Source organism: Pyrus communis, chromosome 2 (genome assembly GCF_041283825.1).
Source record: "Pyrus communis isolate YQ-2024b chromosome 2, ASM4128382v1, whole genome shotgun sequence".
In the NCBI taxonomy this organism is placed as follows: domain Eukaryota; kingdom Viridiplantae; phylum Streptophyta; class Magnoliopsida; order Rosales; family Rosaceae; genus Pyrus; species Pyrus communis.
In genome coordinates, this window is record NC_142566.1 from 1803373 (window position 1) to 1827493 (window position 24121).

The 24121-nt window shown below is 39.0% G+C and overlaps 1 protein-coding gene, 1 long non-coding RNA gene and 2 pseudogenes across 3 annotated transcripts; 1 reads left to right on the forward strand and 3 right to left on the reverse strand.

Annotated features, from left to right (window-relative positions):
• Positions 1 to 4546: 4546 nt before the first annotated feature.
• Positions 4547 to 6960, reverse strand: LOC137747096 (cytochrome P450 86B1). Its single transcript, XM_068487107.2, has 2 exons — positions 5254 to 6960; positions 4547 to 5111 (listed from the first exon to the last, which is right to left on the reverse strand). Exons 1-2 carry the CDS (start codon positions 6502 to 6504, stop codon positions 4728 to 4730), a joined length of 1635 nt encoding a protein of 544 aa, XP_068343208.1. The 5' UTR covers positions 6505 to 6960; the 3' UTR covers positions 4547 to 4727.
• Positions 6961 to 12524: 5564 nt separating this feature from the next.
• Positions 12525 to 12989, reverse strand: LOC148698339 (uncharacterized; annotated as a pseudogene).
• Positions 12990 to 16399: 3410 nt separating this feature from the next.
• LOC148698340 (uncharacterized) lies at positions 16400 to 19289 on the forward strand. Its single transcript, XR_015953727.1, has 2 exons — positions 16400 to 16704; positions 16825 to 19289. It is a non-coding gene; the product is annotated as an uncharacterized LOC148698340 (long non-coding RNA).
• Positions 16994 to 18866, reverse strand: LOC137748073 (cytochrome P450 86B1-like; annotated as a pseudogene). The gene is made up of 2 exons (XR_015953723.1): positions 17769 to 18866; positions 16994 to 17632 (listed from the first exon to the last, which is right to left on the reverse strand). The product of XR_015953723.1 is annotated as a cytochrome P450 86B1-like (transcript).
• Positions 19290 to 24121: the final 4832 nt, after the last annotated feature.

The following is a 24121-nucleotide window of genomic DNA, read 5'->3' on the forward strand; positions in this document are numbered from 1 at the left end:
TGGTTAATATGTGTAACTTCTTAGGATGGACGACACGTCTTAAGAGTTGTATGATTTTTCAAAAGGTTTTCACAAAACTTAATGAGTTCACATTCGTTCTGGACACCACGGACGAGTTGCATATCAGATATACGTTCTATGTTGGAGGTTCTAAGTAGGGCATACTTTAGGAAAATCTAACCTTCAAAATATGCATGTGTAATTCATAAGGAATTAGAAGAACTACGTAGGATTGTTAGGGTGAAGACTAAACCTTAGGTTTTACAAATTGACTTTCTTTAAATTGTTCTCTAGTTAATTTCTTTAATTGTTTTATTTTAAAATTCGTTTTTATTATATTAAATTTTAAAATCAACCTCTTCCAAACTTTGTTTTCAAATAATTAATTAAGAATTGGTTTAAATACAAATTATTCATTCAATCCCTGTGGAAAACGACCTTGCTTGAGCTGCTATACTACGACAACCTTGTACTCTTATAAGTATTTTTAAGTATTTTTATCCTTACTTTTACAGGTGATAAAATCTCTATCAAGAAATTTAATTATTTCGCTACTGATTTCTTCTAGAGTTGGATGCACAGCTGAGTTTATACTGCTGAAGGCATGTTTGGCAAATAACAACCCGCAATCTTTGTCAGATATTTGGTTGCTGTGACAGTACCCATCATTGATTCAACACGTTGGTCACGTGTAGTCACAATGATCTTACTTCCGTGTGCAACAGACTCAAAAGAACTCCGCAACGCATCCCAGTGCATATAATTCAAGTACCACACATCATAGGGTGAAATTAGACCCTCCTAATGGCCATGGGTTTTACTAACCTGCCATGTCATATGCCACACAACTAACATAGTTGAAAAGATTAAATTGTTCATACCACATCAACACAATTAACGGTTCTCTTAACTTATTTGACGGATTATGGTAAAGTAAGACATTCAGGAAGAGTGCCATTGTTAAAGTGAGACAATATAGAGTGCAGGGTTGAAATGTGACACGAAAGATGAATGCAGATAATAAAGTGAGATAATATAGTGTGTAAAGAGTAAAAATAAGAATTGTTGAAAAATACATGTGTTATAGCTAAAACTAATATTTTTTTGTAAGTATGCCCTTGACCTTTGGGTCGTTGCTAGGAGTAATTTTCAAACGAATTGGATTCGATCGGAACGTTTCCAATTTGTATATTTTTTTAATAAATGATATTATCTACATTAAAGGGTAGAAGATGCGCTTAGCCTTACAATGAGCTAGCAATAATATGATTCAAATTTGCCTTTGGCGAAAATCAAACTTAAGACCTCTCGCTTACAAGGTAAAGAGGAATACCATCAGACCATAGTATTAAGTGGCAAATTATATCAGATTGATTCACAAATTTCAAATTCAAAATTTTAGGAATTTTCAGAATCATAGTAATCTCTAAAATTTCAGAATATAATTCGAAAGTTCATATATTTTATAGGGTTTTTAATATTCTCAAATTTTTTCATACGTGCAATTTATTACTTTTTCGTACTATTCAGTATATCTTTATGTTTTGTTTTTTTCAAATGATAGACTTTGTTAGATTAGGTGTTAGATTAGTCACCTACGTCGTCATGCAAGGGCTTAACACATTTCCACCAATGTGGTAAAGGGCCACTTGCATTTAGTATATCTTTATATATAAATTCAATTAATTTTTTAGTATACTAGTATGCTTATCCCTTTTAATATATGTACGTTTGATATATTACAATGAACAAAAGGTTTTCAAAACTAACCACGAACAAAATGTATCCAAAATTAGCAATAAAATGTAGACGCTTTACAGCAGTGGCTGAAAGCAATAATGTATGCACCTTGGTGCATGTTCGATCGATCCCCACCAATCCGTCTCTCCCTTAACATTTAACAATTTAATCTACTAACGCTATCATGTGTCACAAAAAAAAAAAAAGACATAGTCCATCATAAAATACATAATTTGAGTAAATAACTATTAGAAATCGTTATATTTCAAAAAAAAAAAAAAAAAAAGAATTCATGGGAATAAGTTCGGAAAATTTTGGATTGGAATTCTTGGAATCTCTAAATTCATTCTAATTTTTAAGGAAAATTTTCACATTCGAAATTTTTGGGTTCGAATTCGGAAACTTTATTATTGAAATCAAAAACCTTCAAACTTGCACTTCTAGCTGGTGCACTTTGTTATTTTTTAATTTGTACTCATGAACACAAAAACAACTTTTTCGATTTTATTTTCTTTAATAATTGGTATAGCGCCACACAACACACACATGTTAGAATATGAGCATGAGTATGAATACGTGGATTAAGTTATTTGATTCAAGTTGGGATAGGAAGTCTTATTGAGAATGGATTTGTAATCCATGTTATACTGAGACACTATATTGGTTGTCTATATGGATTTTAATAGGGGAGTCGTTATAGAAATTGGCAAGGATTATGTTGTATATATAGTGGCCAAATTTCAAAAAAAAAAAAAAAAAAAAAAAAAAAAATAGTGGCCTCTGCTCTCACAGTTTATACGCGCTATTTTTGGACTAAAACCTATTATTAGTTAAGAGCAATATGATTACTGGAGAGAGAAGAAGGTGCACTGCTACTTTGCTGCAGAAATTGAACATGGCTGCTTCCTCAAATTCATCTGCAGGTAAGTCTTTCTTTATGTGTTAAAGGGTTTATGAACATGGATTTGTATTTGAAGTACTGTGATTCACACACCCCACCTCTCTCCCAGTGTTTTTCTCTTATAAAGATGTCTAAGTAACTTTGAGTTTGTAGTACCGAGATATCTTAGAGATCGAGAAAGCAAAAAATAGGTTATTTTATTTATCAACCTCGAACAACAATAGATAAGGGCGCGCAATTTGATAATAAGGATAGAGGATGAGTGGTGGGAAGGATGTGCAGAAATGCACATGGAATACACAACATGAAAATAAAAACCAAAAAGTTAAAACAGTTTCGAGTAGGTTTTCTTTCATTTTGTATGTCATTGTATGCTTGATTCTGCCTCTTCCCACACCCCCTCCACATTCTTCACTTCAGTCATCCATCTACTTTCTCTCTAATTTAGTAATAAAAACTAAAAAAATATTAAAAAAATAAAATAGTAATCAAACCGACACTTAAAAATCCAGAAAATCCAGAAAATCCAGCTGCTTGCATGCAATAATGAAGGGACAAGATTTTGGAGATCACGAACTGCTCCACCAAACATCTCTTTTGTACTACGGAGCTAGGATTACGTTCAAATTAAATGGTAAAGAGTGAATGCAGCTGATGCAGCTCGCGTGGAAGTCGAACAAAGTCTCGCACTTTTTATGTAGTCGTGGGGCAAACTATACATGTCACATTCCGACCCGGGGGAGACCACTTCCAGGGCCCGCTCTACCACCATAGCACGATATTGTCCGTTTTGGGCCCCGACCACGCTCTCACGGTTTTGTTTATGGGAACTCACACGAGAACTTCCCGATGGGTCACCCATCTTGGGAATGCTCTCGCGTGCTACTCGCTTAACTTCGGAGTTCCCATGGAACCTGAAGCCAGTGAGCTCCTAAAAGGCCTCGTGCTAGGTAGGGATGAGAATATACATACAAGGATCACTTCCTTGGGTGATGTGGGATGTCACAATACAGCAGCTAGCAAAGCAAGTGCCTGGGTTCGTATCAATGATTGAAACAAATTCCGGCCAGCATATGGTTGAGGAAGAGGATGACATAAATGCTAAGTGGACTCTTTCTTCGTTTGGAACTTAATAGTTATCTACGAATGATTAGATACCAGACTACTACTCATTTTCAATATGCTTAGTTTAATGCTTAGCGGACTCTTTTTAATATCCACGTAGGTCCACATTGACACGTGGCACCCAGTGATTGTTCATGTGAGCGCCATGTCATGGGTTAACGACTGTTTTAATAGATAACTTAACAGATGTATAAAAGTGTCCTAAAATTATGACTTGAGTTAGCAGATTAACTTGATGCATAAAATATTGAAAACCAAGAAACTTCAAGATATTAAACTGAAATTAACCCAAAAATTTTGTAGCGTAGAACAACCTATCCGACAAATATTTTGACAGCAATAATGCCGTTGCCGGCAAGTTATTTGGCCGCAAAGTTATCTTGGTGACACACAGTTTGACGCCCAAGATTTGTTGACTGAAAATTGAGCCAACGAAATAATAATATTCGTCCGCAAAACTCTTATCCAACATGCTTTGTGCGACAAAATGATCGGCAAATTTTTTTTCGTTAGGAAAGACTCTTTGTTGACAAATTTTGACTTTTGTCAAAATTAATTTTGTTGGTAAAGTCAAAATTTGTTATAGTGGCTAGAAAGTGTTTGCTCAAGTGTCAAAATCAACAAGGGACACCAAGATATTTTAGAGTCTACGTGAAACAGGACCGACTGATAATTTAGACAGATGCCATAGCTCTTAATTAATCGCTGTTGAAAGGATTTCTTACCAAACAATACACACCTTTATCCAATATTTTGATCCATTCTGGACAAAACAAAAGATGAACGGTCTCACAATAATTCTGCTTTATATAGAAATTCAGTTCCTTTACGACTCCTCCAGGCTACAAAACTCCAAGACACTATTTATCTATAAACAGCAACAATGTCGCAAACGACGAAAACGAAAGGGAAAACACATCTCCAATATTAATATAATATAATTTCTAGTAAATTTTGGCGCTCAGCTAGCATGGTCACGTCTGTGGAGAGTGACCTGCAAGCCATGCTTCATGTACATGGTCAGTGCAAGCTTTGGCTTCACCCGATGATTTTCGACCATCTTCACATGGTATCGATAGATGATAGAGGCAGCAACAAACTTCATTTGATAATAAGCGAAATCTTTGCCCAAGCACAGGCGAGGACCGCCATTGAAAGCCGTAAATTTGTAGGCAGATTCACTCATGAAACGGCCATCTGAAGGTTGTAGCCATCTCTCAGGCTTGTACTCCCTACAGTCCTTTCCCCAAATCGCCTCCATTCTCCCCATGCTGTAAATTGAGTATATCACTCTCGTCCCCTTCTTCAGTATCGTTCCATCAGGAAATATGTCGTCTTCAACTGCCTACATACAAATATAGTTCATGAGTATATAATTAGTTGATGAATATGTGATAAACAATATACATTTAAGTACTCGTAAACTAATCTAATAAAAAAGAAAAAGAATTAAAGTGCAGATTGCGAAGTAATTGCATTGAACTTACCTGCTTGTGATCGAGTGGAACCGAAGGGTACAACCTTAGAGCCTCTGATATAGCTGCATGAAGATACTCCATCTTCTTTATATCTTCCGGCTTGAATACTGTTATTTCATCATTATCGTGATCCGATGATGACCTCGTACCCACAATGTTGCGTACTTCTTGAAGAATCTTGTGTTCCACCTCCGGATTGTGATGAAGCAGCCAGAAGAACCAGCTCAATGCCACCGATGACGTGTCTCTCCCCGCCAATATAAAGTTAACGCATATATCCCTCAAGAACTTTTCTGAAGACGCCTCTCCCTTCTCGTCTTTCAACCCCATAAACACCGTTAACAGGTCTGGTTTAATTTGCTTCTTCTCTGAATAAATCTCATCGTTACTATTAAGCAGTGAAGCTAGTTCTTTCTTTCTTGTCCGGATGACATCATCTGCGAATTCATCCACTTCTCTTATGGACATCTTAAGCTTCCTCTCTCCACCCAAGTTGAGGCACCTCATGGCCTTCCATACGCACGTGGGGATTACAAAGCGCATCAGCGTTCCCGTCGTTGCGTCCTCAAAAGCCTGAGCAAATGGTATGTTGGGTAAACCCCGCTGCAAGCAACCGGGATCGACCCCAAATGAGATCATGCAAATGTTGTCAAAAGTCAACCTCATAAGAATGTCTTGGAGGTCGATTTGGGTCGAATTTTTTATGGAGTCCTCCAAGACAGGTAACAACCGAGCGTAAACCAGCTCAAACAAGGAATCCACCGTCAGTTTCCGGAACTTGGCTGAGTGGAACTCAATGCTCGCCGTTTTCCTTTGGCACTGCCAATTCATACCGTCCGCGCTGAATATTCCATCCCCGAGAAAATCTCTAACGGTGTCTAGGAAATAAGGGCCTTTGGGGTAATTGGAGAACTTGGTCTTGAGAAGGTGCTCCAAGTTACGAGGGTCACAAGTGATGACTCCAAAGAGGCAGCTAAACCAAGGGCCTTTGAATAGAAACGTTCCGTTTTTGAGGCAAAGAGCTTCGGAGAGCCACTCATATGTGTTGTTTTGGAGACCAAGTACCGCCAGAGACAGAGAGGGGAACATGCCAAGCACTGGCCAAACTGTTATGCCATGTTGCTTCTTTTGCCTTAAGGTTTTTATGACTACAAAAACACAAAGAGCCAGAAAGAGCCCCAATATATGGACATGGTCGAGGAAAAAATGTTGCCTCGAAATTAAGTTTGCAGCAGCAAAAGTCTCGTCGTCGGAGGACATGAAAGAGCTGGGATTATTGGTAGGAGAGGAGGAGCAGTGATCGTATGGTTGGAATGAGAGGATCAGGGGTGTGATTTTCGATTTAACGTTGATTTCAGTAGCTCTGTTTGTGTTCTTGGAAATGGAAGGAAGAAGAAGATAAGCACAGCAATAGAGAGTACGTTACTGTTTTGTTTCACATTGGATTCGATTGCATCAGCTCACACAAATGCACACAAAGCATGAGTGGTGAGAATAAAAACAAGTAACCGTCACAACCTCACACGCTCAACATGCTTGAGCTTACTCACGTGCAGTTTGTAAATTTGGTTTATAGATTGGTCTACCTAGCATTATCTTTGTTTGAATAAGTGAGGGAGATAAGGTTGAGAGAAAAAGATAGATAGAGATGCTGGAACTCTCCTTTTTTTTTTTCTTCAATGGAATAAATCCTAAAACGTCTTTTAGTTCTTTCTTAACACTGCTGGATGTATTATGTATTATGTACAGAAGGAAATTATATTTTCTCCTTCACACCCTTGTTTAATATTGTTTTGTTTTATTTATTTATTCTATTTGATGAGCATAAATTAAAAGAGGCGTGTGAGGAGTTAAAAAGATGTGTGAAAATCATGTATAATACATGTACCTTCCCATAGCGGAAATGTACGTATCTTCACCATATAAATTCTATAATCAGAACCATTTAATTTCTTAATCTTCATTTGAATGTCATTTCTATACAAAAATTTTGAATCGGAGATCATTTATGCGTCCGCATTTATTGAAAACATCAACTGTATGAGTACTATGATGAACACTCTATTTATTTAAAACATTTAGATGACTAAACATCTTTGATTTGAATTATATTTTTGTAAAGATGGTTTTCAAATCAAGAGTAAGAAATAATCAGATTTTATTACGAAATTTATATTGTGAAAATATATCCGTAAGGGATAATATATGTGTATTTCCATGTAGAAATGCAAACATTATAAATCAGCTCCATCCTTAATTAATGGATAAAAGATAAGCCAACAACAGGTTGTCGCAATGATTAAGCTAGGATAATTAAACTAGCAGTAACAAAAGAAGCATAAATATATAATTTTGAACTGTTTATATTTTAGTATCTGTTGTGGTCTATTTTATCTGATAAGGGGAGAGAGGACCGGCGGCAAGGAGAAGAGAGAGAGAGATGTGTTTGTAGAATTGTAGAGGAATGTGTGTATTGTAATCTCTCCTACATTATGCCTTTATTTATAGTAGTAAAGGGAGAGAAGATATTCCTTCATCCCCAAGGAATACAAGATACAATAGGAAAGGATAACTAGAATCAAATCCAATCTAGGATTTACACAATCATACTTAAACTAGGAATGTTTACAACACTCACCCTTGAGTGTGTAAATACTCAAGGTAGATTTAACATCATGCAGAAGTTGAGGAAGTCAACTCATCGGCACTGATTCCAAGGAACAACGCTTATTCTTAATAAGGTAGGAACTTGCATAACTAGTAAGTCTCACTAAAAAAACCCTAAGGCTATGGCAAAAACCCGAGGAGGGACAAAATCCATAGTCTAAGGAAAAATGTATGAGAAATGCAAAATCAAAGAAACGTCTACAGGACGTCATTCAGGGATATGACCAACCTAAGGTAGGTGCCTCGTTAAAACTTAGGTAGCAAAAACCCAGTAGGAAAAATGCTCCTAATCGTAGGGGAAAAGAGTACATTAAGATCAAGCAAGTATCTACAGGATACTCTTCCTGAGTTTGACATGGTTCCAAAAGAGAAATAGCAAAGTTACAACTCAGAAAGTTTACGCATACCAATTCCACGAACATGCTTCTGAAACGTCGTCTTCGGCAATGATTTGGTGAAGAGATCGGCCAGATTGTCTTGTGAACGGATTTGCGTGACCTCAATCTTCTGATACTCTTGTTGTTGATGTGTAAAGAAAAACTTTGGCGCAATGTACTTGGTGTTGTCTTTTTTGATGTAACCATTCTTGAGCTGTTCGATGCAAGCTGCATTGTCTTCAAAAATCGTCGTCCGGGCATTAACGGAGGGATAAAGATTGCAGGAGCTTCGAATATGGCCCACTACTGCTCTTAACCAAAAGCATTCCCTAGTTGCTTCATGTAAGGCGAGAATTTCAGCTTAGTTAGACGAAGTGGCAACTAAGGTTTGTTTAGTTGACCTTTAAGAGATTGTGGTGCCTCAAATAGTAAAGACATAACCCGTTTGAGAGCGTGCCTTGTGAGGATCAGATAAGTATCCTGCGTCGGCATAACCAATATGACGAAAAACGACTCAAGAAGCAATAAGTGCGGCATCATTTGAGGATTCGTAGGAATAGAACAAACTCAAATCTGTAGTACTCTTAAGGTAACGGAAGATGTCTTTCACCCTAGTCCAATGTCTGCATGTAGGTGCATTACTGTATCTTGCCAAAAGATTAACAGCGAAGGAGATGTCAGGTCTAGTGCATTGAGCTAAGTACAATAAAGCGCCTATCGCACTTAGATAAGGAACTTCAGGCTCCAAAATCTCTTCATCATCCTTCTTCGAACGGAAGGGATCTCGTTTTGCATTTAGTGATCGAACGACCATAGGAGTACTCGAAGGCTTCGCTTTATCCTCATTAAAGCGGTGCAACACCTTCTCGATGTAGTTCGATTGATGTACTAGGATTCCATCCTAACAATGTTGTATCTCAAGACTGAGATAGTATCGAGTCTTACTTAGATCTTTCATCTCAAATTCCGACTTTAGGTGCGAAGCAATTCTTGCGAACTCTTCAGGAGTTCCGATAAGATTCATGTCATCGACATATACTACAACAATCGCAAATTCAGAATGTGACTTCTTAATGAACACACAAAGGTATAGTTCGTTGTTCACATATCCCTGACTAGTCAAATACTCACTCAAACGGTTATACCACATTCTTCCAGATTGTTTTAAACCGTAGAGTGAACGCCTCAGCCAAATTGAGAGCGTGTTCCGGGGTTTGAAAATATTTGAACCAATTAATGTAAATCCTTCGGGAACTTTCATATAAATTTCTGTATCAAGATCCCCATAGAGATACGCGGTTAATACGTCCATCACCTGCATATCCAGTTTTTCGAAAACTACCAAACTGATAAGGTAGCGAAAAGTAATCACATCCATAACGGGTGAATAAGTTTTGTCATAGTCAATCTCGGGGCATTGTGAGAAGCCTTGTGCAACAAGATGAGTTTTGTAACACACAATTTCGTTCTTCTCATTACGCTTTCGAATGAAAACCTACTTGTAGCCAACGGGCTTCACATGTGGAAGAGTATGAGCTACAGGTCCAAACACCTTACGTTTCGTAAGCGAATCGAGTTCGACTTGGATTGCTTGTTTCCAGTTTGACTAATTAGTTCTACGTTGACATTAATCAACGGAACGCGGTTCAATGTCATCGCTCAACATGATCTCAGTAGCTACTACAAATGCTAATGCATCGTCAACAATCATCTCATTTCTATGCCACACATCATCTATGCTAGCATAATAGACTGAAATCTCCTAATTCTCGGGATGAGGATTCGTCTTTTCAAGGATGCTTCCATAATCTAGAATTTTCTCAAGAGTTGGATAGAATGAGTAAGCGATAGTCGGATTCACGGTAGGCTCTTCGGGACCTTGTGCCGTGGTTTTCCTCTTCCGGGGTTGTGAATCCTTTAAACCAAAGGATCTACCATGCTTTTGTGTAGGGGCAGATGATTGGCAAGCCGCTAATGTACATGGATCACCAAGATTGGCATCCCGGGCTTCCAGGAGGGCAGTCCGTCGTACATTTGTACATCCATCTTTGCAAGCGTATTCGCAGCTGGAATATGTGATCTTGTCACGCGCGCTAGATTGATGAAAGCATTTGGCATGCTCTGAGCTATGCTTTGGAGATCTAATATATGCTGCACTTTAGCTTCATACTGAGCGGTGCGGGGATCTAAATGAGACAAAGTGGGAGTTGTCCACGATAATTCGCGTCGTTCTTCAGGAATGTTGACATTCTTATTTCCCATTAAAGATGGGAAGACTGTCTCATGGAAGTGACAATCCATGAAACGAGCGGTAAACAGATCGCCTGTCAAAGGTTCTAAGTAAAGAATAATCGAAGGAGAATCATATTCAACATAAATTCCCATCCTTCGCTGAGGCCCTCTTTTTGTACGTAAGGGCAGCGAGATTGGCACATATATTGCACAACCAAAAACGCACAAATGCAATATGTCAGGTTCATATGCGGTAACCAACTGAAGGGCACTAAATGGTTGTGCCGCAACATGCCTCAAACAGACTAACTTTGCTGCGTGCAATATTGCATAGCCCCAAGCAGCGATCGAGAGCTTGATACGTATAACCGACGATTGGGCAATCATTTGTAAGCAGTTAATGAAAGCCTTTGCCAGGCCGTTCTGGGTGTGAACATGAGGTATTGGATGTTCAACTTCAACCCCAACTGACATGCAATAGTCATCAAAAGTTTTAGATGTGAATTCTCCAGCATTATCCAATAGAATAGATTTGATCGGATAATCAGGGTGGTGAGCCATGAGCTTGATAACCTGAGCCAACATTTTGGAGAATGCAGCGTTCCTTGTGGACAACAAGCACACGTGTGACCAAAGTGTGGAAGCGTCAACCAAAACCATAAAGTATTTAAATGGTTTGCATAGAGGGTGAATCAGTCCACAAATGTCGCCTTGAATCCGTTGTAGAAAAATGGGAGGATTCGAACGAATCTTGTCATAATAAGGCTTAATAATAAGCTTTCCCATTGAACATGTTTGACATGCAATTCCTTGAACATGTTTGACATGCAATTCCTTGGGTTATGCTCCATCTTTTCTAGAATACGCTTCTGGCCATATTCGTAGGAAGTTATGCACAGAAATTCAACTTCGTTTTCTACGTGGGTTTTAGCGTGGTAATTGTTATCTCTAATGTCCTTGAAACTTAGCAACGCTCTTCCACAACGTGGAGAATAGAGTGTCTCATCAATGGTCAAGATTGTACCATTGGACAACATTATGCGTGCCTTACCGTATCCTTCTATCAGGTTGGATGGGCCTGAGAGAATTGTCAGAGGTGCATTCTTAGGTATGAAATTAGTAAAATAAATGTGTTAGCGCAAAACCGTGTGCGTGGTTACATTATCTGCCAGACAACTAACTTTTCCACTAGTCATACCTAGAATGAAAAATTAATTTGAATCAGTCACATGCATAAAAGTTCGTAAAAACAAATATCAATTCAAAGTAATTTCATTTATTCAAGGATGGTAATTAATTAAAACGTAATATCCAAAAACAAATCACCAACTAATAATCCAAACATAAAGGAAAATTGTTCAAAAATCAACCAAAAAACAAAAGTTGGGGGGGGGGGGGGTATCCTCCTGAAAGTCAGAAAAGTTGGTTTAGCCACTTAGTGGAATTCAACCTTAATTGTCTTATTTCAACTAAAAGATAAGTCTATGTCTAAGATTCTAATCTTCCATAAGGATGGTATCCTCCTGAAAGTCAGAAACCTCCATCTTTGTAGTCTCCGATTCATCCACTTGCATAAAGTTTGATTTAAACTTCTTACGACGAGAATGATATTCATCTACAACCTTCTTTAGAGCTCGGCAAACATGGGACCAATGGTCCTTTGAACCACAACGATAACACATGTCCGCATCTATGGTTTTCAGGTGCTTTACCCTTATTCTTAAAGTTCGGGGTCTTGGGAGCGAGGTTTGGGTGCTTCTGGGCTTTGTTTCCTTCTTTAGATGAGTTTTGGCTCTGTTGACCTTCGTGGGATGGTTTCTAGCCGCCCCTACCACGCCTCTTTTGGCGTTTTGGACGTTGGTTTGTGCTATAATGTGTTTCAAGCACAATAGTCGCCCTAATAGGTCGAGTGTGATGATTTTTCATCAACAGCTGGTTCTGTTTTTCAGCAAGAAGTAAAACAGATATCAAATCCAAGAACTTAGTAAACTTCTGAGCTCTATATTATTGCTGCAGGACAATATTAGAAGCAAAGAAGGTCGAATAGGTCTTCTTCAGGAGATCCTCTTCAGTCAAAGTTTCATTGCAAAACTTGAGAAGTGATCGGATTCGACAAACTTCAGAATTATATTCATTCATAGACTTAAAGTCTTGGAAGCGTAAGTGCTGCTAGTCGTGTCTTGCTTCAGGCAAGAATATGTCATTTTGGTGATCAAAGCGATCAGCCAAAGTGACATATAATGCACGTGGATCATTCTCAGCAAGATACTCAGTTTGCAGAGCGTCATGGATATGTCTTCGGATGAAGATCATAGTAGTGGCTTTTTCAGCTTCGCCAACAGGCTCGTCTATTGCTTCAAGATGCAAGTTCTTTGCAGTGAGGTGGAGCTTTATATCTTGAACCCACTTGAGGTAGTTCCTTCCAGAGACCTCCAAAGCGGTGAAGTCGAGTTTGTTCAAATTCGACATGTTCCTATCACAAAAGAGATGGATAAGATGTGGTTAGTGTAAGGGAGAAAAAATCAATCCATTCATGTAGGAGTAGAACATACAAGTTCTAATAGACATGTATTGGTTTAATTTTGCAAGAAAAACTTTGGGTTTTCATGGGTGATGTTTTTAAGTGAAAACTTCAGGTTTTCAAACAAGGCATGTTTATAAGAAACTTCGGGTTTCAAAATAATTATGAACTTTAGGTTCATATATTCCTGCAGGCAAACACAAATATATATGCAAACAAATATGCAAAAATAGAATTTTTATGTTTGTAATTATAATTGAATTGATTTATTTAGACTTCGGGGCCAAATTAAAGTGTGGATGAAAAAATATAAAACCCATTGGGCCTAAAATAATTAGGCAATTAAAATTCAGGGCCTAAAAAGAATACATAAGCCCACGGGGTGGCTTAATAAAATAGGTGTCGAGGGGTCCAAGCCCAATCTGGGCTGGAAATAAGTCAGGCCGAGATAAGGCAATAAGCCCATATGCATAGGGTTGGGCTGCAGACGTAGACCCAAGTGGCAGAGGCCCAAATGAGGCCTCAGTCGTATGTATCACGATGTAAGGAAGGCACAGCACCCACATGGGCTAGGTTTCAATGCAGCACGAGGCATGAGAGAACACTAGAGCCCATTTGGGCTTGTGTGATGCAGCGCTGGGCTGAAAAATGAGGGGGGGGGGTCGAACTGGGCTTGCAATGGCGAGCCCAAAAGAAAAAAAAAACTTTATTTTTTCAGCCTGAGTCGAGGCCATGCCCAATTTTTTTTTTTTTTTTTGGGTCAGGCTTGATCCAAGAAATCCTAGCGAGGCTAGGTGATTCCGCCGGAGAAGGTGATCGATGTCGCCACTGCAGGTGGCCAAATCTTGTATGGGAAGACTCGAGGGTACCTTTCTGGGGTGTTTTCGACTATGATTACAGCACGGAGATATTAAAATCTCAATCGTTTCAATCAAACCCTAGAAAAATTGAATCGGAATTTCAAAAAATTCAGACGAGATTCCGGTGAATCTCAGTCTAATTTTTGACGTGGGACGATTTCTGGTCGTCGGCGACATGAACCAAAGGTTCAAGGCAATGGCTGCAGGCCATGCCGTGGTCGAGGACACCATGAAAGGTGTCGGGTTTTGTTGGTTTTGAGACTTAGAGCTTCTGGATCCGTGGGTTTTCTGGGGAGAAAGAGAGCTGCAAGCTCTCGGCTTAGCCTGGGGAAACCCATCTGCAGAATGGTGGTCACGGGTTCAAAAGAACCCTATGTTCCCAATTTTTTTTTTTTTCAAGTTTTGATATATAATTCAATTATATGCATATTCAAAACAATAATATGTTAATTTAATTCAATGTGATGCATATACAAATATATTTGATTCAATTCATAGCAAATATCAAATTCACATAATTCAACAATTATGGTTATGAGGCATACACAATTTATGTAGAATCTAAAATACGTAAAACGTAAAGTTGGATCATGCATCATGGTTAATGTTCATGCTATCAGGACTGCAAAAATATCGAGATAAAAACTGTTGTTTTGAAAGAACCTGATTGCATGATGATATGGATGAACTGGTTTGATGCAGAAAAATTCTTCAACGTCAGATTCCTAAGTGCAATGGTAGGAGCGTGCTGATAACGTGTTGTGGTCTATTTTATCTGACAAGGGGAGAGAGGGCCGACGGCAAGGAGAAGAGAGAGAGATGTGTTTGTAGAATTGTAGGGAAATGTGTGTGTTGTTATCCCTCCATTGTGCGTTTATTTATAGTAATAATGGGAGAGAAGATATTCCTTCATCCCGAAGGAATACAAGATACAATAGGAAATGATAACTAGAATTAAATCTAATCTAGGATTTACACAATCATACTTAAACTAGGAATGTTTACAACAGTATCTCATTTATAAATCATCTTTGTAAAAAATTAGACAAATCAAAACCATTAAGACATTTATTTCTAATGAAGAAATTGGAGGAATACCGTTCTACAAAGAAACAATTTAATCCAACAGTCATATGGTTTAGATTTGTATAATTTTGGTAGACATGATATTTATACAAAACCTAAAAAATAGACGATTTAGGTTGTTAAAATACATTATATAATGAACCCCACAAGAACGTGTGGGAAAAATGTGCGTTCTCAAATCCTAACAACCCATATATATATGTATATTTCCTCCTTCTTAATGCTAAGGCAAATTTAAATCACAAGAACGTGAGGCTTAGTTTACTCTCCCTTTTTTAATGTAGATAATATCGTTTGTCCTTTTTTAATGTAGATAATATCGTTTGTTAAAAAAAAAAAATGTTAAAAACAAAAACCTCAGAGACAAGATACCTAACAGCCTTTGACAAAAAAATAAAAAAATAAAAAAAAGAAGAAGGATACCTAAAAGCTAATAGTACCAGTCCCCTTCCAACCAAACCCCGACAAAGACGCCCACCCCAACCTGCTAAATTATTAGCTTTGTTAGTTGTTAATTAGTTGGTTGATAATTTGAATGAGAGAAAAGAATGTGGAACCACTTTCATTATTACTTGGACACAAATGACACAATGTCTAGAGCTTATCCAGGCTAAATAAGCACTAATGCAATTTATACAATTTTTGCTCATCACTCTACATCATCACTTGATGATAGTGAGTAAAAATGCAATTTATACACTAGAATAAAGCTCTAAACTCTACACCCAAACTATCCTTCTAGATACTCGTTGTTTGTACATAAAATACTATGACTTGTCAAGCACGCCATGTGTATTATCAACTGAATATGACCGTCCCAGCCTGCTAAATTATTAGCTTTGTTAGTTGTCAATTAGTTGGTTGATAATTTGAATAAGAGAAAAGAAAGTGGAACCACTTTCATTATTACTTGGACACAAACGACAAAATGTCTAGAGCTTATCCAGGCTGGTTTGGTATTGCTGTGCTTTGAAAAAAAACTGTTTTTGCTATGCTGTGAGAATATGCTCATTTTTGCTGGCTGCACGTTTTCAGCTTTTTTCACCTAAAACTGTGAAAATAAGCTGTTTTTAAACACCTTTTTGAGCTCAGTTTTTTTTTTATACCCATTTTTTATAAAATTACCTCAATACCAAACCAGTACTAAATAAGCACTAATGCAACTTATACAATTTTCTCATCACTCTACATCACCGCTTGATGATAGTGAGTAAAAATGCAATTTATACACTAGAATAAAGCTCTAAACTCTGCACCCAAACTGCCCTTCTAGATACTCATTGTTTGTACATAAAATACTATGACTTGTCAAGCACGCCATGTGTATTATCAACTGAATATGACCGTCCTGCCCTTAATGGACCATGTAGACATTATCCATACCTTAATGAGCTCGCAAGCCCTTATTCCACAAAGCCCCCAAGAAGTCTACAATCATCAAGCCCCGAGGCCCATCTACACTCCAAACATCTTTAATGCAACGACCTTGATATACTATCATCCCTCCTGTCAGCCCCTGCGCTTGGTGGGAATCATCGAAGTGTACTCGAGACGTCTGCGGGGGAGCATCCTATACAATGACCTTGCAGAATGCTTCCACAACGGTGTTGCAGATAAGGTACCACTCTATTTCAAAGTTCAACAAACTTGGAGGCTAGGGTTCACTCCTTTTTGCCTATAAATAGCCAAGCCTCCATCTTTCTTTCTTTTTTTCAAGGTATTTCCTCTCTAGCCACACTTATACAAGCTTAGAATTCTCTCTTGACTTAGGCATTAGAGGCCTTTTGACAAACACCATACCGGTGTTAGTATGTCTCTTTAATTTTTTTTCTTGCAGGTTTCTGGATGATTCAACCACAATGGAAATTTGCACAAACAATTATCAACTTATATTTACTTGATGCAACAAGACATGAACTTTAAGACAAACCTCCTTACCGCATTGGCAATCAAATCTCCTCGCCGCATGTCTCAAGATAATTAAGCTTCATAGAAATAGAGGATCCTTGACGATTCCAATACTCCAAGCAAGGCATTATTTTCAGAAACAATCCAAGCGTACACAACTCGATCCAAATGCATATTTCCCTATTTCTGATCACTCTTCCAAATTATCAATCATCTTCATGTATATGGCAATACCACCACTTATTACAAAATTTTCGATCATCTTCATGTATATAGCAATACCACCACTCATTACCAAATTCTCAATCATCTTCACTTATATGGCAATACCACCACTTACATAGTAATTTTTGGTGCTAAGCACTGTCACGACTGTGGAGAGTGACCTTCAACCTATGCTTCATGTACATTGTCAGTGCGAGCTTTGGCTCCACCTTATGATTTTCGACCAGCTTCACATGGTATCGATAGATGATAGAGATAGCAACGAACTTCATTTGATAATAAGCAAAATCTTTGCCCAAGCACAGGCGAGGACCACCACTGAAAGCCGTAAATTTGTAGGCAGACTCACTCATGAAGTGGCCATCTGAAGATCGCAGCCATCTCTCATGCTTGAACTCCCTGCAGACCTTTCCCCAAATCGCCTCCATTTGCCCCATGCTGTAAATTGAGTATATCACTCTTGTTCCCTTCTTCAGTATTGTTCCATCTGGAAATATGTCATCTTCAACTACCTACATATAACTTGTGATTATATAATTTGTTGATGAATATAAGTGATAAAATCAATATTTAAGTGCTAATAAACTAATTCAAGAAAAAACAAAAGGAATCAAGGTGCAGATTGTGATATAATTAAATTAAATTTACCTGCTTGTGATCAAGTGGAACCGAAGGGTACAATCTTAGAGCTTCTGATATAGCTGCATGAAGATACGCCATCTTCTTTATCTCTTCCAGCTTGAATACTATTCTTTCATCATCATCATCATCATCATGATCCGATGATGATCTTGCTCTCACAATGGTGCATACGTATTGAAGAATCTTGTGTTCCACCTCCGGATTGTAATGAAGTAGCCAGAAGAACCAACTCAATGCCACAGATGACGTGTCTTTCCCCGCCAGTACAAAGTTGACGCATACATCCCTCAAGAACTTGTCTGAAGACGCCTCTCCCTTCTCATCTTTCAATCCCATAAACACCGATAACAAATCTGATTTAATTTGCTTCTTATCCGGATAAATCTCATCATTACTATTAAGTAGTGAAGCTGGCTCTTTCTTTCTTGTCCGGATGACATCGTCTGCGAATTCATCCACTCCTTTTATGGACATATGAAGCTTCCTCTCTGCTCCTAAGTTACCTCGTGGCCTTCCACACGCACAGGGGGACAACAAAGCGCATCAACGTTCCTTCTGTCACCTCCTCAATAGCCTGCGCAAATGGTATTTTGGGTAAACCTGGCTGCAAGCAATCGGGATCGACCCTAAATGCGATCATGCAAACGTTGTCAAAAGTCAACCTCATAAGAACGTCTTGGAGGTTGATTGGGGCCGAGTGTTTGATGGAGTCCTCTAAAACAGGTAACAACTGACCGTGAACCAGCTCAAACAATGAATCCACGGTCAGTTTCCGGAACTTGGCTGACTGGAACTCAAAGCTCGCCATCTTCCTTTGGCGCTGCCACTTATCGCGGTCTGCACTGAATATGCCATCACCGAGAAGATCCCGAACGGTGTCTTGGAAATAAGGGCCTTTGAGGAAATTGGAGAACTTGGTCTTGAGAAGGGACTCCAAGTTACGAGGGTCGCAAGTGATGACGCATACGAGGCTGCTAAACCAAGGGCCTTTGAATCTAACCGTTCCATTTTGGCGGCAAAGAACTTTGGAGAGCAACTCATATGGGTTGGGTTGGGTTGGAGTAGTGCCAGAGAGAGAGGGGGGAACATGCCAAACACTGGTCAAACGGGAAAGCCATGGTGCTTTTTTTGCCTCAAGGAGTTTATGGTTACAAAAACACACACAGCGAGAAAGAGCCCCCAAAATTGGGACGCGGCGGAAGAAAAACCATTGCAGCAAAATTAAGTTTGCAGCAACAGAAGTCTCGCAGGAGGAGGAGGACATGAGAGAGTTAGGAGTATAAGTCATCATGTTGTTGGAATGCGAGGATCAGGGTGTGAAACATAAGTTGTGTGGGGGATTATTAGATTTAAGAGTTTCCATTAATCTGATTGAATGATTCTGGAAAAGGAAGAGATCTTTGTTCGAGTACATTATCTATATATTCTTAAGTTACATTTTAACTTAGATGACATTTTTTTCGCAATAATTTAACCTTACAATTTGTAATGAAAATACTAAGCGACATTTCGAAACAACTTTCTCCGGACATGATGACTGGCACACTCCTCTTGTTCACATTCGTCTTTGGCAAGAATTGAAACTAAGACCTCTCACTTGAAGAGAAATACCACTAGACTGTAATATTAAGTGAGAAGTCTTCCTATTAGATGACCTTGCTATTTTGTAATGCGGAATCTGTCTTCAACCCTTCTTGTATCCGCATTCATAAGCTGGAAACGTCATTGCAATTTAGTGAACGTACAAGTCTGCCACAGTGAGATATGTTAAAAGTTTCGGTCTCAAACTTGCATGTTTACTGACCCCTAATTTCATCTCTCTCTCTCGCATATCCTCTTAGATAACCAAATTCAGAAATCTTGGATACACTTCAAGGATTATTAAGTTTGACCAGATTCCAATTCCATGTCAAGAACGATACGAAAATCGTGTGTGTGTGCGTGAGAGAGAGAGAGAGAGAGAGAGAGAGAGGAAAGAACAAAGTGAAGAGACGTATCTTTATATATTGATACAGGACCACAAACGATGAAGAAAGTCTTGTATTTGCTTTGTGTGCTCAACCGGTTCTGGCTACTATTCATGTGGATTCTGAGTTTCTAAGCTACAAGAAAGGTATCTATTGCCCTGATTTTACAAGGGATTTGGTTTCGCATTGCCTGACCATCACGGGTTGGGGCATATGTCCGGAGACAAACATTGAATTCCGGATGGTTAAGAACTCACGGGGAACGGAATGGGGAGAGGACGGCTTTCGCAAGATACTGAAACATTCAACACAACGATTTATTTATGAGCGATCACAATTTTCTTGGATCATGGGGCCTAGGAAACCGGGACTCAATTAAAATCCCCAATGAGTGAGACTGGTTTATCCCAAATAACTTTACTAAGTAACAAGTTGCAAAATAATTATTTTCTTTATCTTCCTTTTTAGGAGCCAAATAGAGCAGCCAACAAAACAAGAATTTCTAAAATTAGTAGTGCATCATAGAAGTTTAACAGAAAAGCACTTGTTCATATACATATAAAGTACTTCAATATTACCAATGCTTGGTAGTTCAAGTGGTAAGGAACTTGTTCCCCTTAAGCAATGTCTCGAGTTCGAGCCTTGTGAATGGAGCAGCCATCATTGGGAGAGCTTGCCCCCGAAGTTTGACAAAACACATTCAATTTCAAATATTGTTTAGTCCATACTTATAATTAAATAAAATCCAGTTTACCTGTAAAGAATGATCAACAATGCCTATGCCACAGAATTCTTTTGTGGAACATTGCGTCTGCTGCCTTCGGTTCTCTTTGTTGAATAAGAAGAGTATCCAAGATAACTCTAATGATTCCAAGAAGAAGAAAATAGAGCACACTCTTAAAGAAAGCTCACAAAACAAACTAATTAGCAAAGCTTTTCTTATTTAGCTCTAGGCTTTATTTTTCCTTGGATGATATACAATGCTTGGGGACTTGGGTATTTATAGCAAAGCAAATGAAAGCTACTCATTTACTACCACACAAAACCCATTAATTGCACCTAATTTTTTCCACTCAACCATACCTAACATTGCCTAACTTTGCAATTGTAAGCAATTACATCATCAAACTAGATATGGACTTGGACTTTAGATTGGGTTGTGGATTACTTATGGTTTTGGGCTGACATTGATTCTCAACACTCCCCCTCAATGTCAGCTCTCATTCTTTGCACTGTGTTGAGCAGACAGCGAAAATTTTCGAGCTTACTTGTACTTAAACTTTTTGTGAACAAGTCCGCAACTTGATCATTCGTCTTGACCTGTCTCATCTCAATCTCTTCTTGTAGAACCTTTTCTCTGATAAAGTGGTAGTGCACTTCCACATGTTTAGTTCTTGCATGAAAGACTGGATTTTCCGCCAAGCGAATGGCCGATTGGTTATCACAGTACAATGGTACTGGATAATCTACTGGTTGATGTAGATCACTCATCAACTGTACCAGCCATGCATTCTCTTGAGCTGCCATTGCTGCTGCTCTATACTCTGCTTCTGTGGTTGACAAAGATACCGTTGGTTGTCTCTTGCTACACCAAGAGATGGTTCCAGAACCAAGCTTAAACACATACCCAGTTGTTGATCTCCTGGTGTCATGATCTCCCGCATAGTCAGCATCACAATAACCAACTAACTTGCAGTCTTCACCTTTCTTGTACAAAAGACCATAGTCAATTGTACTATTCACATATCTCAGTATTCGTCGAACTGCTTCCAAATGAGGCTTCTTTGGATTTTGCATGTACCGACTCATCACACCAACTGCATAAGAAATGTCAGGTCGAGTCAAGGTTAAGTAGATCAGACTACCTACCAATTGTCGATACATTGTCGCATCTTCCAAATCTTTTCCTTCATGTGCACACATTTTGGCGTTTGGTTCCATCGGTGTCAAAATTGGCTTGCATTCGAGCATTCCAAACTTCTTCAATAAATCTTTGGAATATTTTTGCTGACAAAGAAATATTCCTTCTTGTGTGCGATCAATCTCTAGACCAAGGAAGTGCTTGAGTTGGCCAAGTTCCTTCATCTGGAAACGGACTGATAAATTCTCCTTCGTCCGAAGAATTTCTGCCTCATCATCACCGGTTATGATCAAGTCATCCACATACACTAGCACGATAGCTAGCTTTCCTTCATTGGTTTTGACAAACAAGTTGGAATCTGCAGGTGTTACTGAATAACCACTTTATGTTAGAAACTTTGCAATCTTACCGTACCACGCCCTTGGTGTTTGTTTCAAACCGTAGTGTGCTTTCCTTAACTTGCACACGTACTCAGGATGAGCTTCGCTTTTAAAGCCCATTGGCTGCATCATGTAGATCTCCCGATCTAACTCTCCATGCAAGAAAGCATTCTTCACATCCATTTGGTATAGATTCCAATCTTTGTTAGCTGCAAGTGCAAGTAGGACTCGTACTGTTGTAAGTTTTGTCACTGGACTAAACGTTTCATCATAGTCTAGTCCGTACTGTTGAGAAAAACCACGAGCTACTAGTCGTGCCTTGTACCTCTCGATTGACCCATCTGGACGACGCTTTATCTTGTAAACCCACTTACAGGATATAGGTTTGACATCTATTGGCTTTGGTACCAGATCCCAAGTTTGATTTTGCTCAAGTGCATCAAGCTCTTCTTTCATAACTGTCATCCACTCAGAACTCTGTGATGCTTCTTCGAACATCTCAGGTTCTGTTGCTTCTTCAATTATGGCTGCATTGGCGTATTTGGGATTTGGTCTCCGTGCTCTTGTTGACCTTCGGAGTTGAGATTGTGGAGTTGATTCTTCCGGTACACTAGGCCCACCTTTTTCGTCTGGTTGTTGATACATGCCAGTTTGCCAAGGATTCTGAGTCACTCTCTGTTCGACATCATCGTCATTTGGATCTCCTGATTCATCTGAACTTGGTTGGAGTTGGATAGTATGCTCCCCCATCTTTTGTTGCAGCTTTTCTCCAAATTCTCTAGAGTCTGGTAGCACCTCCTTCTCTGATGACCACCAAGAAGACGCTTCATCAAATACCACATCTCGTGAAGTGTAGCACCTTCCACTTGTTGGATCACAACATTTCCACCCCTTTCTCTGGCTGTCGTATCCCACAAAGATACATCTAACAGTTTTCTTGTCAAATTTGCTCCGTAAATGATTAGGAACAAATACATAACATACACAGCCAAATACTCGAAAATAGCTAACTGTAGGTTTCATGTTCCACAGATTCTCAAAGGGGGAAACAAATCCTAACCTTGGTTGAGGAAGTCTGTTGATCACAAAGGCTGCAGTCCTTATTGCTTCAGCCCAAAACCTTCCCGGTACGTTCTTTGCATGTAGCATACTTCGACAGACTCTGCAAGATGTCGGTTCTTTCTCTCAGCTACACCATTTTGTTGTGGTGTGTTGGCACAAGTGTACTGATGACGTATTCGACATTCCCTTAGGTATTGAGAGAACTCACTTGAGCTATATTCTCCCCCGTTATCTGTGCGCAGGCAACGGATCTTCTTTCCCACTTTTCCTTCGGCTGACTCTCTGAACTCTTTAAACTTTGAGAATGTGTCAGATTTTTCTTTCATAAAGAAGATCCACACATACCTTGAGAAGTCATCAATGAATGTTACCATGTACCGCATACCACCAACGGACGGTTGCTTAACTGGTCCGAACACATCAGAGTGAACTAACTCTAATGGTTCTTTTGCTTTAAACTTCGATTCCTCATATGGCAATTGGTGTGCTTTACCATACTGGCATCCTGCACATACTGTGTCTGTTCGCACGTCCAGTTGAGGAAGCCCCTTAAGCATCGACTTTTTCACCATCACACTTAGCTTGGAATAGCTAACGTGACCTAACCGCATGTGCTATAGATCTGATGTCTCATTTTTCCTTGTCCTGTCTACATATGCAGATTCTGCTGACATTACGTAGACTGACTCCAATCGTCGCCCCTCCATTGTTGGTGTTTCTGAGATTTTGAGGTCACGATACACCTTCACATCTCGTGGACCGAACAAGACATGGTGGCCTGATGATATCAATTGAGCCACAGATAGCAAATTTTTCTTCATTCCTGGGACATGATAAACATCTTGAAGTGGCACCTGGTTAGAATTATATCGAGGCTTAACTATTGTCTTACCGATGTGAGCTATCGGTAACCTTGAGTTGCCGGCTGTCACCACCACACGACCTCCCTTGTATTCAGATAGATTTTGCAGCTTCTGTTTATCACCCGTCATATGATTTGAGCAGCCCGAATCTACGATCCAATCATTTTTGTAGTCAATGCGTTCTGGTGTTGTTACCGTGAGGGCTAATTCTTCTTCTTCTTCCGTA